This window comes from Nannobrachium achirus, assembly GCF_963921795.1.
Source record: "Nannobrachium achirus genome assembly, chromosome: 14".
NCBI lineage: Eukaryota > Metazoa > Chordata > Actinopteri > Myctophiformes > Myctophidae > Nannobrachium > Nannobrachium achirus.
The window spans coordinates 24,972,281-24,992,776 of record NC_137821.1 but is presented as its reverse complement, the minus strand read 5'-3'; the positions used below and the strand labels follow the sequence as shown (position 1 = coordinate 24,992,776).

At 43.8% G+C, this 20,496-nt stretch overlaps 2 protein-coding genes across 2 annotated transcripts in view; one reads left to right on the top strand and one right to left on the bottom strand.

The window, feature by feature from the left end:
* LOC308297938 (GRB2-associated-binding protein 1-like) overlaps positions 1-8,631 on the bottom strand; it is a 23,914-nt gene extending 15,283 nt beyond the window's left edge. Inside the window, exons 1-2 of the mRNA XM_080741502.1 lie at positions 8,449-8,631; positions 277-405 (exon numbers count right to left, since the gene is read on the bottom strand). Coding sequence (XP_080597628.1) covers positions 277-405; positions 8,449-8,523 — 204 coding nt within the window. The 5' untranslated portion in view covers positions 8,524-8,631. The remainder of the gene's footprint in view (positions 1-276; positions 406-8,448) is intronic.
* Positions 8,632-11,314: 2,683 nt separating this feature from the next.
* Positions 11,315-19,778, top strand: wdr55 (WD repeat domain 55; the record flags this gene model as incomplete). The annotated part of the gene is made up of 6 exons (XM_080741501.1): positions 11,315-11,461; positions 11,664-11,714; positions 14,095-14,376; positions 15,817-15,923; positions 16,710-16,979; positions 18,257-19,778. The coding sequence occupies 6 exons, from the start codon at positions 11,315-11,317 to the stop codon at positions 18,591-18,593; spliced, it is 1,194 nt and encodes a 397-aa protein (XP_080597627.1). The 3' UTR covers positions 18,594-19,778.
* Positions 19,779-20,496: the final 718 nt, after the last annotated feature.

Here is a 20,496-nt window from a genome sequence, read left to right as displayed (position 1 = left end):
CACACTGTTTGAAACCTCTTTTAGACCTTGCGCCACAGATTGTCTAAATTTTATACCGATTTTTTCATCCATGGCAACCCTAAATTACAATCTTAATTTTCACCCGCACCTTCAATGCAACTTTTTTACTACTTTGACATTTAACATAACAGTGGATGATAGGCCCAGCAGTGGCACCCTAGAGTGCCCACTTTGAGAATGTCCAGCAATACAAGGATGTGTCTTAACTGTTCACACAGGTCCAGGTTGATGGTTTTGATGGGTTTCATATCTCACCTGTTCACACAGGTCCAGGTTGATGGTTTTGATGGGTTTCTTGGCCTGGTGATTCTTATAATACTGAAGGACGTCTGGGTCTCCTGTCATCTTGCCACAGCGCAACACAAACCAACGCCTCTTCCACGCCTAGACACACACACACGCACGCACGCACGCACGCACACACACACACACACACACACACACACACACACACACACACACACAGAGAGAAGGATATAATTAACTCCATGTTTGTGATTGTGAAAACAATTACATCATATTATGTGGGGTGTGGTAAACACTAATGTAACTTAACTGTTTCTATATCATCATGTCTTTCACTCTCTCTCTCTCTCCTCCTCTCTACCTCTCTCTCTCTGCCTCTCTCTCTCTCTCACACAGTAACACACACACACACACACACTGTGGATTTGCTTGGCAAACATACAGGCGTACGTACGTCGTCTGTGTGTTCGGCAAGCAAATCCATCTTGACAGATACTTAAAACCGTTTCTTAACACAATCCCACACAACATGAGACTAAAGGTCAAGCGTGGCTTGTGTGTGTGTGTGTGTGTGTGTGTGTGTGTGTGTGTGCGTGCGTGCGTGCGTGCGTGCGTGCATGTGTTAGTGTGTGTGTGAGTGTTTTTTCATAGTAACAAACAAACAAAGCTTTGGAGCACATGTCATGTACACCCCAACCACCCCCCTTCTCTCTCTCTCTCTCTCTCTCTCTCTCTCTCTCTCTCTCTCTCCAGGAAGTGTGTACAGGAAGAGGCAGCAGTGGAACAGGAAGTGTTGGGAATTGGTGGCCGTGTGTTACATGACTTGATTCAAGAAAACCATTGAAATAACTCAATGATATATAATTCACTGCACCTGTCCACCTGGGCACCAGTTTGTCGTCCGAGCTCTGAAGCGTGGCCTACATCTGGCCTACATCTGGCCTACATCTGGCCTACATCTTGGCACAAAGCGCTCAAAGTGTTGTTGTACGCCCAGGGTCGCATTGGCCAAGCTTCACGTGACGCTTAATGAAATTAACTCTTAAATAGCACCGTTCACTTCACACTAGGTGTGATTTTTACAGAGATATATAGCTAATTTGATTTAAATCTCATAATAACGAATCTAGCTAATAACGTTATTTAATAATGTAACTAGCATGTGGTCACCAGACAGGGAAGTGGGGTAATTTGATAAACCTTGCCATTCCATGAATTAATCAAACAAAGGTGTTTACATTACTGAACTCTAAGGCACATTTCCCACTATACTGTATACAGTGAGTGACTGCAGCAGGAGTTTAGATCCCATAGCTTGAGAGGACATTCGGGTGAAGGAGTTGCGCTGACTCAGCCAGGGAACAAACTGTTTCAGTTCAGTGAGTAGCAACGCAATGCAGGCAAAAGTCCAGCCAAGCCCTGAATAAACTGGTGAACGACTCTCGTTTGAACGAAAATCATGCAACATTTTAGTGAACTGTACTGAATGATTTAGTACATGCCTCAGTCTGTGTACGTTTATGGCCAGCAGGGGCGTCACACCAAATTCTGGGCCCTGGGTACAAGGATTCACTGCAGGCCCCCCATGAATGTTAACTATTGAAAAATAGCAGATATACAAGCTCACAGCGCGGCACCGAGTGCCGCGCTGCAAGCTTGTAGATCTGCTAATTCAAAGATTTGCTCACATTTTCACGACTTTTCAAAAATAGCAGATCTACAAGCTCGCAGCGCGGCACTCTGTGCCGCGCTGTGAGCTTGTATATCTGCTATTTTTCAATAGCTAAAGTTACTAGGGCCCCTCCACCTTGGGCCCTAGTAACTCAGTCCCACTTTCCTACCCCTTGTGACGCCCCTGATGGCCAGTTATACAAAACCTTTTCCAGGGGATCCAAGCAGTGTGAAAAGGTAGTTTAGTGTGGGAGATGAGATGTTTTTATAACATTTGGACCCCTGGTGGGCCCCGGACCTGGCGTTGAGAAACAGGGGTTATAAGGAACCTGCGCGGTCGATCAGCATTCAAACAAATGTTTGTTTTGATAATCAAAAAACATTCTGCATTCAAAATCTCTAATGACTTCTGCTTTTAAGAAATAATACAACATTGCTGCCTACATCTATAATATGCATGATCAATATACGTTACACTCTTAAGGTGATGGGGACTGCCGGGGGGGAGGCCCGGCATGCAGTGTCTGTGGGTACGCGGGTCTTTAAAGTAGGAAGAGGCCAAATGCTACAGGCGCCTTTTTCTAGTTCTATCAGGGCGAGTTTCTTTGCTAAAGACTTGGCAGAATAGAGCATTCTTTATACTATAGCATATCTGGAACGCAGGGTGGGGGACAAATATGAAAATTGACACTGACTCGACATGAACACTAACATGGTAACCTTCATTGGTAGAAGCTGGGATATAAGAAAAACTGATTCAAAATGTTTCCAAAGTTATCGAAACCTTTCTTTAAAAGTTTCAAAATAGCTAAATTAACAAATCAAGCTCACAGCATGGAAAAAAGAGCTAAGTCATTGAAGTGGTGAGAATGATTTAATTGTGTTTATATTAGGGATGTTAATCGACGCATTATTGGCGAATCGACGCGTCGCGGCCGAAAATCGACGCGTCGATCGACTTTTTTCACTTTTTTTTCTCCGCTAAGCAGCAGCTGAGAGGAGAGCAGCACAACGGCGCATTACTTTAAACACAACGTATGCTGCACCCATCAGAACTTGCATCAAAGCCCTAATAATAATGATAATACATAATTGCTCTTCCTTGTTAGCATGGAGTCTGTTCTCTAGAGACTAGAAGCGGAGTGACAATAAGTCCATGGAACGTGCGGGAGCGCTGACCGCTCGCTCTCATATATCCCCGGTGTGTCGCATTAACGTTAACGACGTGTGGTTTGTGATCATCGCACACAACGGCGACGCTGCCATTAACAAGCGAGCTTTCGTGTCAAGCGTGCATGCAGAGGCAGGAGGTAAACAAAAGCATCCAGTCCATAAAGTTGATACAGCCAGGCAAGTCAGCGCGCACTGCTATGACGCGCACATCAGCCCGGTGCCCCGGTCCAGCAGTGTTTCTCAACCAGTAGTCCGCGGACCTGACTAGCGCCGCATGCATGCGAATGCACAACACATGCAGGCATGCACTCGTCTCCGACACACACACACACACACACACACACACACACACACACACACACACACACACACACACACACACACACACACACACACACACACACACGGTCCTCTCACATATGGAAAACATTAACGCTTATAACGTTTTTGAACGATTAAAACCTTTTTTGGGGGAAAAACTTTTGAAAAATAAAAAAATATATATATTTTTCGACTTTTCGACTCGTACTTTTTGAGTCGCGGTGAGCGTGAGTCGATCGACGCGTCGATTTCCGATTTTTTTTCACATCCCTAGTTTATATTGATCTCATTGTATTGGTCTAACGTTATTGATCTCATTATGTTGGTCTTGTTATTGATTCATTCTTGGTTTTAGGTCATCGATCTTGTTTCATCATATTATTGCTCTCATGTTATGAACTCATGCAGACCAGATTATTATTGCGACCGTAGGTCGCAGTTAACTATGGAAACCGGCACATCTTGTCCGTATCTCTGTCTGTCACGCCTGACACTGTGGTTCCCCTGACATATCACTGTGACATCAGAGGCTCAGAGCAGGGATAGGGCCTGATACTGTGGTTCCCCTGACACTGTGACATCACAGTCATGTCAGATACTCAGAGCAGAGATTTCCATATATGGGCATAAACAGGTGACATCACAGTGGTGTGGCTGGTTCAGACAGGGATCTCCATGTATGGGCATAAAATGGATTGTATTGTGATGTCATGGGAACCACTCTAACATAATCCCTTTTATGCCCATATATTGAGTTCCCTGATGTCATCAATATTAAGCCCTTATCTAACTGGACTTCATATGGGAATGCCCATGTATGGAGGAAGACAGCCCATATCTGTGTGGCTGGTTCTACAGACAGGGATCTCCATGTATGGGCATAAAAGGGATTGTGTGAGAAAAAAGATGTCATAGGACTTTCATATAACAAATAACTGAGTAAGCATGTTTGGGCTCTCATATCTCCATATACAATACATGGATCTCCATATATGGGTAACTGGTCCGATATACATCACTGGCCAGATGGCCAAGACATGGCGCAACCTCGCGATGTCGCCCTGAGGCGTCTTACTAGTATTATAATAAACAATTAAACCCTCGCCCCATCTGTCTGTCTGTCTGTCTGCCTCTCTTTGTCTCCGTTTCTCTCTTATTCTACTTCTTCCCTTCGTTTATTTTCCTCCCGTGACCTATGAACTTGACAGGAAATGGTCACAATTGCTCTAAAATAACACTTCCTCCCAAAACAACAGCAGCCATGCTGAGGTGTGTGTGTGTGTGTGTGTGTGTGTGTCTGTTTGTGTGTGTGTGTGTGTGTGTGTGTGGTGTGTGTGTGTGTGTGTGTGTGTGTGTGTGTGTGTGTGTGTGTGTGTGTGTGTGTGTGTGTGTGTGTGTGTGTGTCTGTCTGTCTGTCTGTTTGTGTGTGCGTGTGCGTGTGTGCGTGTGTGTGTGTGTGTTATTTCAGTCCTCTCACTGGGACGTTCCAGAGAGAAGCGTCACTGGTCTATTGTTCCAACGTCTGTTTTCAATAAGCATGAATCCTCTCCTCATTCTCCTTACTCCATTCAGACCTGTCTGTCTGTCCTTCTAATTCTGTCGCTCGCTCTCTTTCTCATTCGTTCTCTCTCAACAATAACAACAAAAAAACTATTTCCTATTTTCTCCCCACCCCTCTTCTGCCTTTCCTCTTCCCCTCCTCATGTCAATAAGATAAAGAGAGGAGGAGAGGAGAGGAGAGGAGAGGAGAGGAGAGGAGAGGAGAGGAGAGGAGAGGAGAGGAGGGGAGAGGAGGGGAGGGGAGGGGAGGGGAGGGGAGGGGAGAGGGAAAGCGAAGAGATTAGCATAACTCACTAGTGAAGCATGAAAGGTATGCTGTGTGTGTGTGAATGCGTGTGTGCGTGCGTGCGTACGTGTGTGTGAGCGTGTGTGTGTGTGTGTGTGTGTGTGTGTGTGTGTGTGTGTGTGTGCGTGCGTGCGTGCGTGCGTGCGTGCGTGCGTGCGTGCGTGCGTGCGTACGTGCGTGCGTGCGTGTGTGTGTGTGACTGTGTGTGTGTGTGTGTGAGTGACGCACGCTAAGCGTCTTACGGGAATGAATGCACGTGAGCCGTGCAGTTCAACTAGCAGCCTGGTGCGTTAGTGAACGCCAACACAATGTGACATATTCAACACGCTGGACTGTAACACACACACAGTCAGTAAATGAGTGCAAGAATCCTGTGTTTAGGCTGTTCATACTTTGACAAAAATGTAAACAAAAGCTTATAGTCTCAACGTTCATATGAAACTAACAACATTCTGTCCCTCAGAAACAAACAAACAACACTGTCTGTCTGTTTGTCCTACTACAGGGACAAACATTGTTGAAAGATGTTCGCCTGTAATGATGAGATGCCCAAAATGGGGGGTAAAAAGTGGTCGAGTCTGTCTGTGGGTTTTATAGATTTTAATATTTAACCAATGAAAAGTATTAAAAATAGGTTGTGACTAAACAATAACTACATTGGATCCATTTGAACACAGGTTATTATTTCTTCTCCATTTCCGGAAAAGTAAGAGTTTTCAACGTTTTCAGGCCAAGGACCCTTTAGTCGAGAGAGAGATGAAGCAGGGACCCCCACAACCCTTAGATACCATATCGTTTAATCGTTTGACAGCACGATCATGTATTTTGGGTTCATGTAAATTTGTGTTTCCAGATATTTAACCACTTGAACTGTCAATACTTAGTAAACTTGACCTTTCACTCTGTACTTAGTCTGCTTTTTTCTCCCTCTACACCAAACCTCTTTGCCGAAAATAGCCGATGGACGATAGTGGTTAATATAAAAAAGGAGAAAAAAAGGTTCTATCACACAAACATTTGGAGGACCCCCTGTAGTAACTCTGAGAAATCCCTTGGTGTTGAAGACCCCTGGTATGGTGTTGAAGACCCCTGGTTTAGGACATAGGATTACTGTACATGGTTTCCATCCGACAGCAGTCATATATCATATTTTTAAAGAAGCCTACCGGTAAGTTTCAAATACCTCTATATTCCGAGTAAGTAAAGTGAAAAGTGTTCAGTAACAGCTCTTCAGTAAACAGAAACCCTCCAGACCTCCTCCATCATCAGGTCTGCTTTCTATCCCCGGAATCAGAACTACATGTGCAGAAGCAGTGATCTGTTTTTATACACCACATATCTGGGCCACACTCCCAGAAAACTGGAGGTCTGCTGAAACTCTCAGTTCTTTGAAATCACATGCAGCAGAAGACCATTCTGTTTGCCGCCGCCTTATACTGATGAGCTTTTTCTCTTTTATAAATCTGTTCCTGTGCTGCACAGTAACTTTATTCTCAGTGTATTTTATTCTCGTAAAGTCTCGTAACTCTTTAATAACTAATTGCATTACAATCCCGAGCATGCAGATGCAAAATACTTTGCACAATGCTTGCACAACATTCTGCCTCTTGCTAATGTTGACACTGCTACTTAAAATATCATATCTATATATATATATCTATATATAGCCTACCGGTATATATACACAGTATATTTCTATATATCTATATATATAGCAGAGTGACTCACTGCCGCCTCAGCCTGATGGCCTCAAAAGTTTAATATCTCCCCTGGTCCACAGGGATGTCCCTTTGGTCTACTGGATTGGACCTCCATGCGGGAGACCCGGGTTCAAATCCTGGGTATTACATAAACATATTTCACTGCTTATGCCCTCTGTATGACTGAGTGACAAATAAACCTTCTTGATTCTGTTGATTCTCTTTCATTGTGTGATTCTTTATTTAAATGGGTCTCCTTCCACAACGGTAGGAGACCACCAGAGATCCGGTGAACTATTTTAATGCTGTTAATGTTTTGTGTAATGCACCTTCAATCGCCTCGCTGTTGAAATGTGCTAGACAAATAAACGTGCCTTGTACCACACTTGCCTAACATACTAAACGGAGAGCTACTACGGTAGGCTATAACAGTATAAGTGCCCTAGGAAATGAGTCACTGTGTACACGCTGGTATACTTATTGACAATACAGGACAGTGTTATTACATGTAGACCCAGTAACACACACACGCGTGCGCACGCACGCACGCGGCGCGCGCACGCACACGCACGCACGCACGCACGCACGCACGCACGCACGCACGCACGCACACACACACACACACACACACACACACACACACACACACACACACACACACACACGGAGGGAGTGTGTATAGGTGGTGTAATGTAAAGGTCACAGAGGTGACATATCAACAAACATTACATTAACAAGGTGCCCTTGAAGACACACACAGACCCATATAGGGGCTTAAACGTCCAAAGCCTCATATAGTCTTACTGGCAGATCTACAAGCTAAAAAAGTGTCACAATGTGACACTGTTAGCTTGTAGATCTGTTCTTGTATTCTTGCAGATGACTGGGCGTTTTTTTTCTTTTCTTTTTTTTTTTTCATAAGAAAATGGTCACCAGAGATAATTTGCTGTGGATATTACAACTTGGTACATCACACCTTTGTCCATTTCTCAGTGCCCACTACCTTTCAGTGTCCACTGTCCAGTCTTCTCAAATCCATGTAGATGACCTAGGCTATGGCTCACTTTGTTTTAGTAGGCCAACACAGTTTTTGTGCATGCAGTTCCCAAACTTTCTCCAGCTTGTCCCATTTTGTTTGGTGCCCACGCAGTGTCTAGGCATACTGTAGCCTATTTACTTTGGAATTTGTAGGCTATAGGCCTAAGTGAGTCCCTGGACAATATTTTAAAAATAAATACTCTAAGCTTATACTGTATGTAAAAAAACATATTTTTGAACTATTATTTTCACATTATAAGTGGTTCTCAAAATTTCATTGACAATCTATAGCCTATGTTCCTTTATAGGGTTCTATTGACCCCTTACAAGACTGTAACTCTGACAGTGTACAAATGGAACCAAATGAAACCTAACGGGACCTTGAAATGTAAAAGTTTGAGAAACACATGAAGCTTTAAGTTTGATACTCACATGCCGTCGTAACTTCTTCTCAGGTGGAGACTTTCGGAGCCATCCCTCACAGACCACCTCCCCAGAGCCGCTCATGATGACCGCTCCACCCTGGCCTTAACGGTTGCTTAACGACTGACCGTGTATAATCTACCGATCATTGATCGACCACTAGGCTATACGTTTGTTTTTATCCCCATCGATCATCCGCTATACGCAGCCAGAGATGATGGAGCTCGATCCGTTAACCGCTTACAAGTTAAAACTTTGGCAGACCACGCACACACGGAGTTTGTGTTGTGTCCCCCCTCTCCCCAATTTCTCCCTCCCACTCTCTCTCTCTCTCTCTCTCTCTCTCTCTCTCTCTCTCTTTCTTTTCTTTATTTATCTCCCTCTCTCTCTCCTTTTCTCTCTTTATCTCTCTCTCTCTCTCTCTCTCTCTCTCTCCTCTCTCTCTTCTTTCTCTCTGTTGACAGCTGACTACTGTAGTCGCCACAGCTTGCATTCCTTCCTTTCTCTCTCCTCCTCCCATTCTCCCATTCTCCTCCTCTTTCTTCCTGCCTCTCCAGTTTCCGCCCCCCTGCCCAACTTCTGCAACAGGAATTCTCAACCTTTTATTATGTATTTATAGTTGATTTTGTATTTCAAGGACCTCCAGTTTAATATGCACAGGGACCCCCATTTGCTTTGATTGTGTGATTTATATTATGGGCTATAATCTCTGCGGACCCCAATCTAAGAAGAAATATATAGGAAGTATGGCAAGAGATAAAACTGATGAAACTGATCAAAAATATACTAATAATTACACATTCTCTTCTTGTTGAAGATGGTTGAAGTCTTAAGGGTTCATATTTTAGATTGTAATTAGAGAAAAGAAAAAGTGAGTATTAAAATGTTTTCATTTGCTTCGTTCTATTGTTTTATCACGTTTACCGTGCTAAAATGTGGGGCATGCGTAGGGGGCATGCGTACAAGTGGCTAAATATGTCTTTTTAGACACAATAAGCCAGCAGTTTCTTTATTGCTATTTACAGTTCTAGCCCCCATAAGTCACATCCAACCATGAAAGGTTCCGTTGTATCTTGGGAATGGGCTTATTCTGTGTAAAATGACATATTTAGCCACTTGTACGCATGCCCCCAACCACTGAAATAAGAATCTCTAAAACAATAGAAAGAAGTAAATTAAATCATTTTAACTCTCATCTTTTATATTCTTTAATTACAATCTAAAATATGAACCCTGGCCTTGTCGTAAAAAACTAAAGTTGTCCTTTAACTGGGGACCCTATCCTCCTCATGGACTCCTGGGGGTCCCTGGACACATGTATGTTGAACGAGTCAGAACGACCTAAAGTAAAAGTATCAAAACTGCTTATAGCCTATACTCTGTTACAAGTAGAAGTATTCAAAATGTAATTGAATAACAGTACAAAATAATTGGCATAAAAATATAGTTAAAAGTAGGTTTTCCTCCAAGATGTATTGGGGCTTAATAAAGAGCCAAATGCCCTGGGCTGCAGATGTTGGATGTAGGTGTGATTTGTCTAAAAGGCTTGCGAATAGTTAGTGTTAGTATTCATAAACCTATTAATTTATATTTTGAAATACAGTGTGGTAAGCTTATACCGCATTGAAAAGTAGACAAATAGTCAAATTATAGTTTTATTATTGGCTAATAGCAGTTTAATTATATTATCATTACACATTAATGTGTGCTTTCACTTCATGTAGGTAGCACAACATGTGTAAAAACTAAAAACATTTCGATTGATTGATTGATTGATTGATTGATTGATTGATTGATTGATGAAGGCCCTACGAAGCCAAAATGAAACAAAACAAGTAGGAAATTAAATAATGTTATAGCTATAGCATATATACAAACATGACTAAACACTAATACATGTTTACAATAGTACAATATATTTTATCATGATGAACAATTCATGTCAATCGATTCATCAATTTCACACAAAATCTATTATTTATACCAAAACATGTATTACACCCTGTAGTCCGCTAGGCGGCAGTGTAACCCTAACTAACCATCTCTTCTGCAGGTCACACCAGAGAGAGAGTAACCTTGCCTCACCAGGCTTTCCCCTCAGAGAAAGCCTGTCTTCGTTTACTAAACGGGCCGTTTGATCCGGTCGGGAGCTAGTCTCGCGTGGCCAGACTGTTGCCTCCGCGATTTGGTCAAATGCTCCCAGCATACAGTCTGGCAGACGGAAATAGAAACGGTGAGTGCGAGATAAAGCGGATGTGACGCAACCGCTCCCTTAGTGCAGTAGCAATAACATGTCCTACTGGAAGCGTTAAGTCTCCTTTCAACATTTCTGGGGGCTTTATTTTGTCTTTCTCTGGTGTTATTGGTGTCACCTTCATGATGTTTTCAAACGTTTCATAAACTATACACTAATAACAATAATAGGCAGCTCGAATGACTTTGTCTGAGCTATTGTGTTTCTGTTATGTTTCCAATGGGACTACAGTTCAGTGCAGCAGTGGCTACTTCCGATACTCGCCGTTCGGGAGCTGCTGTTCCAGACTCTATATAGCATTCAGAGATTGTGGAATAGTTGTCTGGCTACGCGAGACTAGTCGGGAGCGGAAGAGCTCCTACGTTTTTCTGTAGTCCAAAACGGACTACACTTTGGCCGGAAACAACGACCGGAAACAGTTTCAACCCAGTTTAGCGCATGCGCAAGTAGTTAGCGCATGCGCAAGTACGGGTTAAAACTGTTTCCGGTCGTTGTTTCCGCCCAAAGTGTAGTCCGTTTTGGACTACAGAAAAACGTAGGAGCTCTTCCGCTCCCGACCGGATCAAAAGCCCGAAATTGGAAGCCAGCCCAGGCTAGAGAGAGAGAGAGCGAATAAACAACATGGCGGCGTCCACGGAGCACGTTGAAAACATCCCGGTGCTGAATAATGAAGATTCTCCACAAACACAAGCCGTACCAGAGGAGACAGAGCCCCCACAACCTGTCCCTGTCCCGCGTGAACAAGATGAGCAAGATGAAGATGAACAAGTGAGTATGGTCGTGTGTGTGTGTGTGTGTGTGTGTGTGTGTGTGTGTGTGTGTGTGTGTGTGTGTGTGTGCGTGTGCGTGCGCGTGTGCTGTTTTATCTATTTGTTCAGTAGACTGTATGATTGTTATTTATTGTTTACATGAACTTGTATTTCTCTATTGTGTCATCATTTGTGTCAATTGTGTGTGTCTCTGTCATCAGCCTCGGGATGAACAAGATGAAGATGAAGATGAAGATGAAGAAGATGAACAAGTGAGTCTGTGTGTGTGTGTGTGTGTGTGTGTGTGTGTGTGTAATATTGCCTTGTGCTGCCTATTGTATGGTACTAGAGGGTTGCGGCCCTTCGGGCCGCTCCCATCTAGTTAAAAAAAAAAAAAAAAAAAAAGTAAAAAAAAAAAAAAAAATTGTGGCGGAACTATTGTGCCGCAGCGCACGTTTCCGGTCGGACATATTTGACCGCCGGACGCACTGGAGAGAAGTGACTGTTATGCCTCTGCTATTTCTCTGCACTCACTGTGGAGGCAGCAGCAGCGCGAGGAAGCTATTCGCAATCTAGTCTTATGAAGGGAGCGCTCGTTTTATGGTTAGATACGCCAGCCAGTTACTGTCCACGACATTGCAAGCGGCGCGAAGGCCAGCGGCGCTCGGGGGCGAAGAGCGGGCCAGGGCCGCGCGAGTTACGAAGCCGTGGTGAATGCAATCGTTATATTTATGCCCAGGCCGTAAGGCCTGGGCAAGCGCACGATAAACGCAACGTTTGGTGCACCTCGCGCGGTCCAAGTGACTACAACCGAGCGCTCCCTACGTCCGGTTCAGCCAATCACAGGGGGCTTGGGGGAGACCGGAACCAGACCGGAACAGGGACAGGCTTGCTTAACGGCCAGACGCAGCAGCACGCACATGCAAACACAGTGGTGTCAAATTTCACTCTCTCTCTCTCTCTCTCGCTTGCCCGCCCCCCCTCCCCTGTTGCCTCCTCTCTCTCGTGCTTAGCGAATGAGCCGACGGCATAGAGGTGGGCGGTATTATTCCCTACGTCCTTCTCCCGTCCGTTGAGTTGAAGTAGAGTTGGAGTGGATGCAGAGTGGGCGTGCCATGGGCTTGGAAGTGGGATGCGGCTTTAAGCCAATTGTAAATATAAGATGTACGTAGTACTATGTATTGTGTTCTGTATGGGTTTCTAGACGTCTTCAGTAAAATGAGCCTCGGGACTTTATTGTGTTTTTTGAGCGGTGGTCACACCGTCTCCATAGCGTGGCCGTGTGTGTATCCGTGTGTGTCTGTCTGTGTGTCTGTCTGTATGTAGCCTGTGGTGTATGTAGCCTGCTATACCTTTTCTGACCACACATGTTAAGGGAGGGGCGCTGTTCAGGCCAGGCACACTCACATTCACACACACATAATACACACGCACGCACACACGCACGCGCACACACACACACACACACACACACACACACACACACACACACACACACACACACACACACACACACACACACACACACACACACACACACACACGCAGCCTCCACCGCTCAGTTCACACAAGTGTGATTTTATTTTAATCCTCTGTGATTGTATCACCCCTTAGTTGAGAGAGAGAGATGAATTAGGGATCCCCACAACCTGTTCATAGATTCAATAGAGTCAATACTTAAAGGTATGATGACACGCAAATAATATTATATTGACTCTATTGAATCTATGAACAGGTTGTGGGGATCCCTACTTCATCTCTCTCTCAACTAAAGTACCATGCATAGTAGTACATAAACAACGCGGGGATACATAACGAACGGAGACGGAGAGTACTTTGATCCGGTCTCTCCGTAGCTCCGGACGTAATTGTCTCTGTCCGTAACGTTACGGACAACACTCAACCTAACGGATTAAAACCGATAAAAACGTACGTACACATGAAGTACCCGTGGCGAACTTTTGTCAACCGTGGGGGCAGTAGAGGGAGAAATGTTTCGTCTTTTTTTCTGGTATCCATTTCGTAGTAGGAGGAAGTAAAAAATAAATAAATCACAAACGCTGAACAGTGAACAACAAGCCGTTCAGGACGCAGACCTGTTGCCACTTGTACAACTGCAGTGCACACAGCAGCAGCGGAGGCAGAACGCAGAAGCAGCAAAGTGCCAGTGTCAGATCATGATACCATTTTAAATGATTATGATTGGTTTTAAAAGTTGTTCTACTTTATCCAAATAATAATATTAATAATAGGCTTAATAACAACATTTTCCGACGGCGACGGCGTGCAGGGACATCAACTATGGAGTGAAAATAGAGTACGATGCCATTGAAAGAACGCACAGCACGGCTGTAGGCTATTTACTTAATGCATGTAATCGCCGATGCCTATCAACATGTTTGCTCATTGGGAAGATGCATTTGGGTGCCATCTATTGGATACAGTATGTAATTGAACCGTATATAACACAGAGAACGGACGGAACTATGCATGTCGACGCAATTACCGTAAGTTCCTCCTCAACCCCAAACGTACACAAAATCATCCATCCGTAACTATAAATGGCCCTTAAGGGGTGATACAAACTACAAAAATGATTACCCCTGCACTAAATTAATGGGATCAATCAACATCTGTGTGTCTGTCCATCAGCCCAGGGAGCCGCGTGTCCGCGACACGCCAGAGGACATCCGTCTGGAGGCGGCGGCCAACACCCTGTCCTTCCACCCGTCCAGGGACCTGGTGGCCATGGGCGACCAGGACGGGGACATCTACGCCTACGCCTACTCCTGCACGGAGGGCGAGAACCGCGAGGTGTGGTCGTCGGGTCACCACCTGAAGTCCTGCAGGTGGAGAGGGCTGTCACTCCGTCATGATGTTTTAGAATCGTACATCTTTGTCCCTTTTGACTTTTGCCACCTCCGAGCGGTCCAAGTGAATCAGGCGACTATGCAACAATTATTGGGCGCGTAGCGCTATTCCGAGGTCCTATTGTTTCGAGGTCCCAGTAGTCCGAGACTAACCTGCCGACACACTGGTGAATGCTAACCTGGTGAATGCTAACCCTAAAACCTAACTCTAACCGCAGACGCTAATTTACGTTCTGTATGGTGGAAACGGGATAGAGCGCTCGTCTTCGGTGGAGATGACGGAGGCGCGCCGTCACCAGCGTCAGCAGGTTAGCTACTCACCAGCGTCGGCAGGTTAGCTACTCACCAGCGTCGGCAGGTTAGCTATTCACCAGCGTCGGCAGGTTAGCTACTCACCAGCGTCGGCAGGTTAGCTACTCACCAGCGTCGGCAGGTTAGCTACTCACCAACCATTAGCATTTCACCAGATTAGCATTCACCCATGTTAGTTTTACTGAACTTGTTACCAGACTACTGGGACCTTGAAACAACGGGACCTCAGAATATTGCGATTTTGCCATCATTTATTAACATAATTCATCTACCAAAACAAACGGTTTTGGACATACAAGGTTTCCACCCGACCACGACGAAATATAACTCATGTACAGTAATTGGCCCACTGGCTTGTCACTTGTCATGATCTGAAATGGCAAATCTTTGAGTAGCAGCAGCGCTATAGAGAGATCTCTCTCTCTCTATAGCACGCAATGAGGGCCTCTTCAACTCTTTTTCCCTGGCTGAATCAGGGGCCCAGCACGTCCCTGCCTAGGCTATATGCAGCAGCATAGTAAACAATAATGGGAACATGGTGTTACAACACATTGTGAGCTTGAGATCGGCTATATTCAAGTGAACGTTATCTCCAGAATAGTGACGCTCGGGTTCAAGTTGTTAAAAATAAAGATAACCGAACGGCTCTCATTTTGCGGTCGATGACGCGTTATTACCACACAGGAGGATCACAAAAATCTTCTGCACCAGCCCTATGACAGCATGTATGTGCTCTCAATGACCGCAGCCTTCTTCTGGTGACACAGACAGAGATAAATGTGTAAATCCTCCTCTTATGTGATGATCCTGCAACCCTCTAGTCACAGCTCATAACAGTAGGCCGGCTGACAGTGACACAACAGTTCTGCTCTTATCACCACCAAGGATGATTACAAAACAAAAACATACACATACAACACAAAAAAAAAAAATAGCAGATTGTATATCTTCTATTTCTGAAAAGCCAATGCTAAAATCTATAATGACATTGATGTTTTCCCAGCTTGAATGGGCTAACCTAGGTCTGTCATGATCATGTCAATTAACTTGATGTTTATTTGACATACAAATATTTGTCATTTATTTTGGACATTGTAAACATAACTCAAGTGTATATTTCTTGCCCAGGCCAGAAATCTCTGCACTTGCGCAGGGCAGATCGGATTTCATAAATTCCATACTTTGTGTGTAGGTGTGGGACATGAGGAAAGGCACGTCCTTCATGGACATGAAGCAGCATGAGGACTACATCAGTGGAATAGCTATAGACCAGGCCAAGAAGACTCTGCTCACATCCAGGTCAATACAATATATACAGTACAATACAGTAGTATATGATTTAAGTCAGTATTTCTCAAACTTTTAAATTTCAAGGTTTCCCCTTAACTCTGACAGTGTACAAATGGAACCAAATGGACCCTAACCCTAACCCATTTGGTTCCATTTGTACACTGTCGGAGTTACAGACTTGTATGGGTCCTTTTAGACCCACAGAGTCCCTGGAAACCACTTTGAGAAACACAGATTTAAGTGGTTAAAGTTGCTATAAACCAAACAGGTTATTGTTTAGAAAATGCTATAGTTTCTTTAATTTCTAAAGTTCTATATTCTTCTGATAGTAATCATGCTATAGAGTTTGTTCCGTAACAGGGGTCTCTCCAGCTCTTTACTAAACAGAAAATACATTTTCATGTTGGACACCAATTTCATCCATCCAGGAGAGGGAACACAAATTATCAACTTGCAATTCATCAATCAATCAATCAATTTGATCTGAATTTAAAAAAATAAAATACAAAAAATCAGTTTAACTAAAGGGCTGGAGAGACAGGGAGACCCCCGTTACTGAACAAACAAAACACTATCCGTCGCGTCGCAGATGCAACCGTTGTGAGGTTGTAGATCACACTCGGCTGCGACACCGGAAATGCCGCTCGCCTTCTGCGTAATGCACGATGAGATGTTGGAAAGTTGTGGATAGCAGTGATTATTATCAGAATATGTTGCCACTGATCTTATGATATATGATATATATCACTGCTATAATCTAATCCAAAGTATGTAATGTATCTAATCACGGTGCAGTGGAGACGGGACCATGGGCGTGTTCAACATCAAGCGCCGGCGGTTCGAGCTGCTCTCCGAGTTCCAGAACGGGGACCTGACGTGCGTGTCGCTGATGAAGCACGGCAGGAAGGTGGTGTGCGGCTCCTCCGAGGGGACCGTCTACATCTTCAACTGGGACGGCTTCGGAGCCACCAGCGACCGCTTCGCCCTGAAGGCCGAGAGCATCGACTCCATCGTCCCCATAACCGACAGCATCATGTGTGCCGCCTCCATCAACGGAGTCATAAGGTCCGTGAGGTCACCATAGTGGTCGATAACCAGGGGTGGAAAGAATATTCACATTCTTTACTTAAGAGAACAAATAACGTTACACTCATTCAACAACTCATAGTAGGAGGCCATTTCTGAGGCTTCATAATGATTGCCCCAGTATGGTTTCAGCTGGAGTGGTGGAGCAGGGTAAAGCTGTTGAAGCGATGGTACCAAGCAACTAGACCAGGGGTTCCCAAACTTTTTTTTTCTCAGGGCACCCCATAAATATTCTTTTAATCCGAGGCACCCCTACATTATAATTTTCACTCCCAGCACCATATTTATAGCATATCGTCGTTGTCGGGTGGAAACCTTGTATGTCCAAAACCGTTCGTTTTGTATTTATCATCTATGAAATGTACTAAACTAGTGGAAACAGCAGATCTACAAGCACACAACGCCTCGCATCACGAGGCGTTGTGCTTGTAGATCGGCTGATTTCACTAGTTTTGTGCGACAGTCTTGTATGATGAAGCAGGGCTTTGCTTTACCAGAAGATTTTGGTAAATTTGAAACTTGGAGATACGAGGTTTCTGCCCGACACTGACGATATTTTAGTGATTATGTTGCGAGGAAAACGTTGAGATAATAGCCATTTTGGTTAGAACTGACTGAAAATAACTTTGTACTTCCAAGTTTAAAATGATACTAAATATTTTTTCAAGTGTCCAAATAAATTCAAAATATTATCAAGTTATCTCGTGGCACCCCTGGACTGCCGTCGCGGCACCCCAGGGTGCCCCGTCACCCACTTTGAAAACCCCTGAACTAGACATCCAGGATACAAGACATTGAATATTTTAAGAGATTGAAATCACAAAATGAAAGAGAGGCTGAACATAATGCTTTCAACTGTGTGCGCTCTTTCGCATGTTGTGGTTAGGGATGGGACGATAAGTGATATTATCGTTTATCGTGATAAAACACTCACGATAATCGTATCGTGGAGATTTCATTTATCGTGAAATCGTCCTCTGTCATGCACTGGGATCAATACACCTTTTATTTTCCCAAACTGTATCCGTTACCATTTAAACCCTCTATTGGTAAAAAGTACTCATATAATATACGTTCTTTTTTTCACTCTCTACCAAATCTTCAAATCTCAAATGTTCCACCCCAGGATAATGGATATTTTGATTATCGTGATAATATCGTGATAATATTGTAAATCGAGATTTCTCTCAATGAACAATGAACTTTAACAAAAGTATCTCTCTCTGCCACACCCCCTTCCCTTCCCTCCACCACAGAGCGATCAACATCCTCCCTAACCGCGTCATCGGCAGCATTGGGCAGCACGTCGGCGAGCCCATCGAGCAGATCGCCAAGTCGGCGGACGGCCGTTTCCTGGCCAGCTGCGCTCACGACTCGCTGGTGAAGTTCTGGGACATCTCGTCCCTGGCCGCCATGACGGTCAGCGACTACCGCAAGCGCAAGAAGAAAGATGGCCGCCTCAAGTCCCTGAGTAAGAAGGCCCACGGAAACGACAACTTCTTCTCTGGCCTTGTCGAGGAGGAGAAGGTGGAAGAGGAAGGTGGTGGTGGTGATGAAGAGGACGAGGAGCAGAGTGACAGTGACAGTGACTGAAAGTGCTTGTGTGACTTGTCCTCTGATGGCAGGGCAGATTACAAAATGTCACCACCCTGTAACACATAGGTCACAGGTTCAATTCTAAGCCCTCAGTGTCTGTGTGTCTCGACAAAGTGCCTTTGAGCAAGACACGGAACGGAACCTCAGTGACTAAAGAGTCACTGTCTTTGGTTACGCCAGCCTTAAAACTGCAATCTGGAACTTATTTACCGTGAATGAAGAAAAGGTTATTTTAACCATTCTGTACGGTAGAATATATTAATACAATATAATAAAACGTACACCTCCCTACTCCCTTACATCAAGACATTTAGACCTGACACCTACTGATTGACAAGTCGCCCTGTTGGAAGTTCTTAAGCGCAATATCTAATCCTGGCCTAGCAGGTTTTGCCTCTGTAGTGTGGTAAAGTGTCCTACACGGAAGACCCAGGCCAGGTTCAAATCCTGGGTAGGATATGAAACCTAAGGAATCCAGCTCTAATATCCCTCTGTACCTGTCCAGATAGGTGTCCTGTGTTGCCATCATTGAGCCACAGAGGGAATCGAACCGTTCACAGCAAATGGGGACTGGATTATAAAGTGTCTGTCCTTTCACCAGGGCTGTGCAATATATCGATATAATATATTGATATCGTGATATAAGACTAGATATCATGTGGGATTTTGCGCATCATACTATTGTGATATGGCAAAAGTGTTCTCTTCCTGGTTTCAATCATTATTTACACTTTCAGAAATTGTCCAAAGTGGTAAAAAGTCTCAGATATTTAGTCAAAAACATTTAATTTTCTGTATATCGCCCAGCTTTACCTGTTCTGGAGTCGGCAATGTGAATAGCTGCTCTATGACTTTGTACACATATTGTGATTTGGTTCCCTCATACATTTTTGTACAGTTCTAATATTATCCATGTCCACTTTCACATTACTGTTTATTAACAGCTAATTTAACTCCTAAGGGTGTATACAAATGCAATGTTGGGTGACTATTTGTGCACCATCGGGTGTTAATTTAACACCACTTTAGGATTTTTCGGTGTATAGTAGCCTATGTGTATAGTACCTCGCAATTCTGTTGGGTAAGATTGTTGTGAATGTCGTTGAATGGAATTTGTATAAAAACATAGTTTTGCATTGCGAGCTCACTTGGATTCGAACACCTTTTTTTTGTTCATCTCATTTACTATCTACTATTAAAGTGGACTTTTCATATAGCAATTTTCCAAAATGCTGAACAAAAATATTACACATGAAAGGCAAAAAAATCACTAAAGGATGCAAATATTTTATTTCCAATAAATGTGAAAACTAGAAAGGTTCAAAACGACTATCTGAACTGCACCCTGACCCTGTTGACTGCAGCTGGCCTACTTTTTTGTCCTCCTACTTAGGTTATAAGCTTTTGTCTTTAGGAAGATATTAAGTAAATTAATTATCACATCAGAAATGGGATACAATATATTAAGCCAAAGAGCTATGCATAACCCTGGCCTTAGGAGATACTGGTGATGTGCAATGGTTCCCAAACTTTTTACCCTGGGACCCAAACTAGTGAAAATAGCATATCTACAAGCTCACAACGCGTTGCCTGCATTGTGAGCTTGTAGATCGGCTATTTTCTCTTCTTAAAGGAGTAGTTCACCCCCAAAATGACTTTTTTTCTATTGATTAGTCACGCCATGGAGACTAGAGTTCAATAATATTTTTTAAGACAACAATTTGATTCGAGTAAATTTACCCCCACTGATTCCGGATGGGGACCCGTTTCAAACGGGTCCCCATCCAGAACGAATGGGGGTAAATGTATTGTTATCACATTTTTATCTTAGGAATGCGACAAAAAACTAAAAATATTATTGAACTCTACTCTCCATGGCGTGATTAATCAATAGAAATAA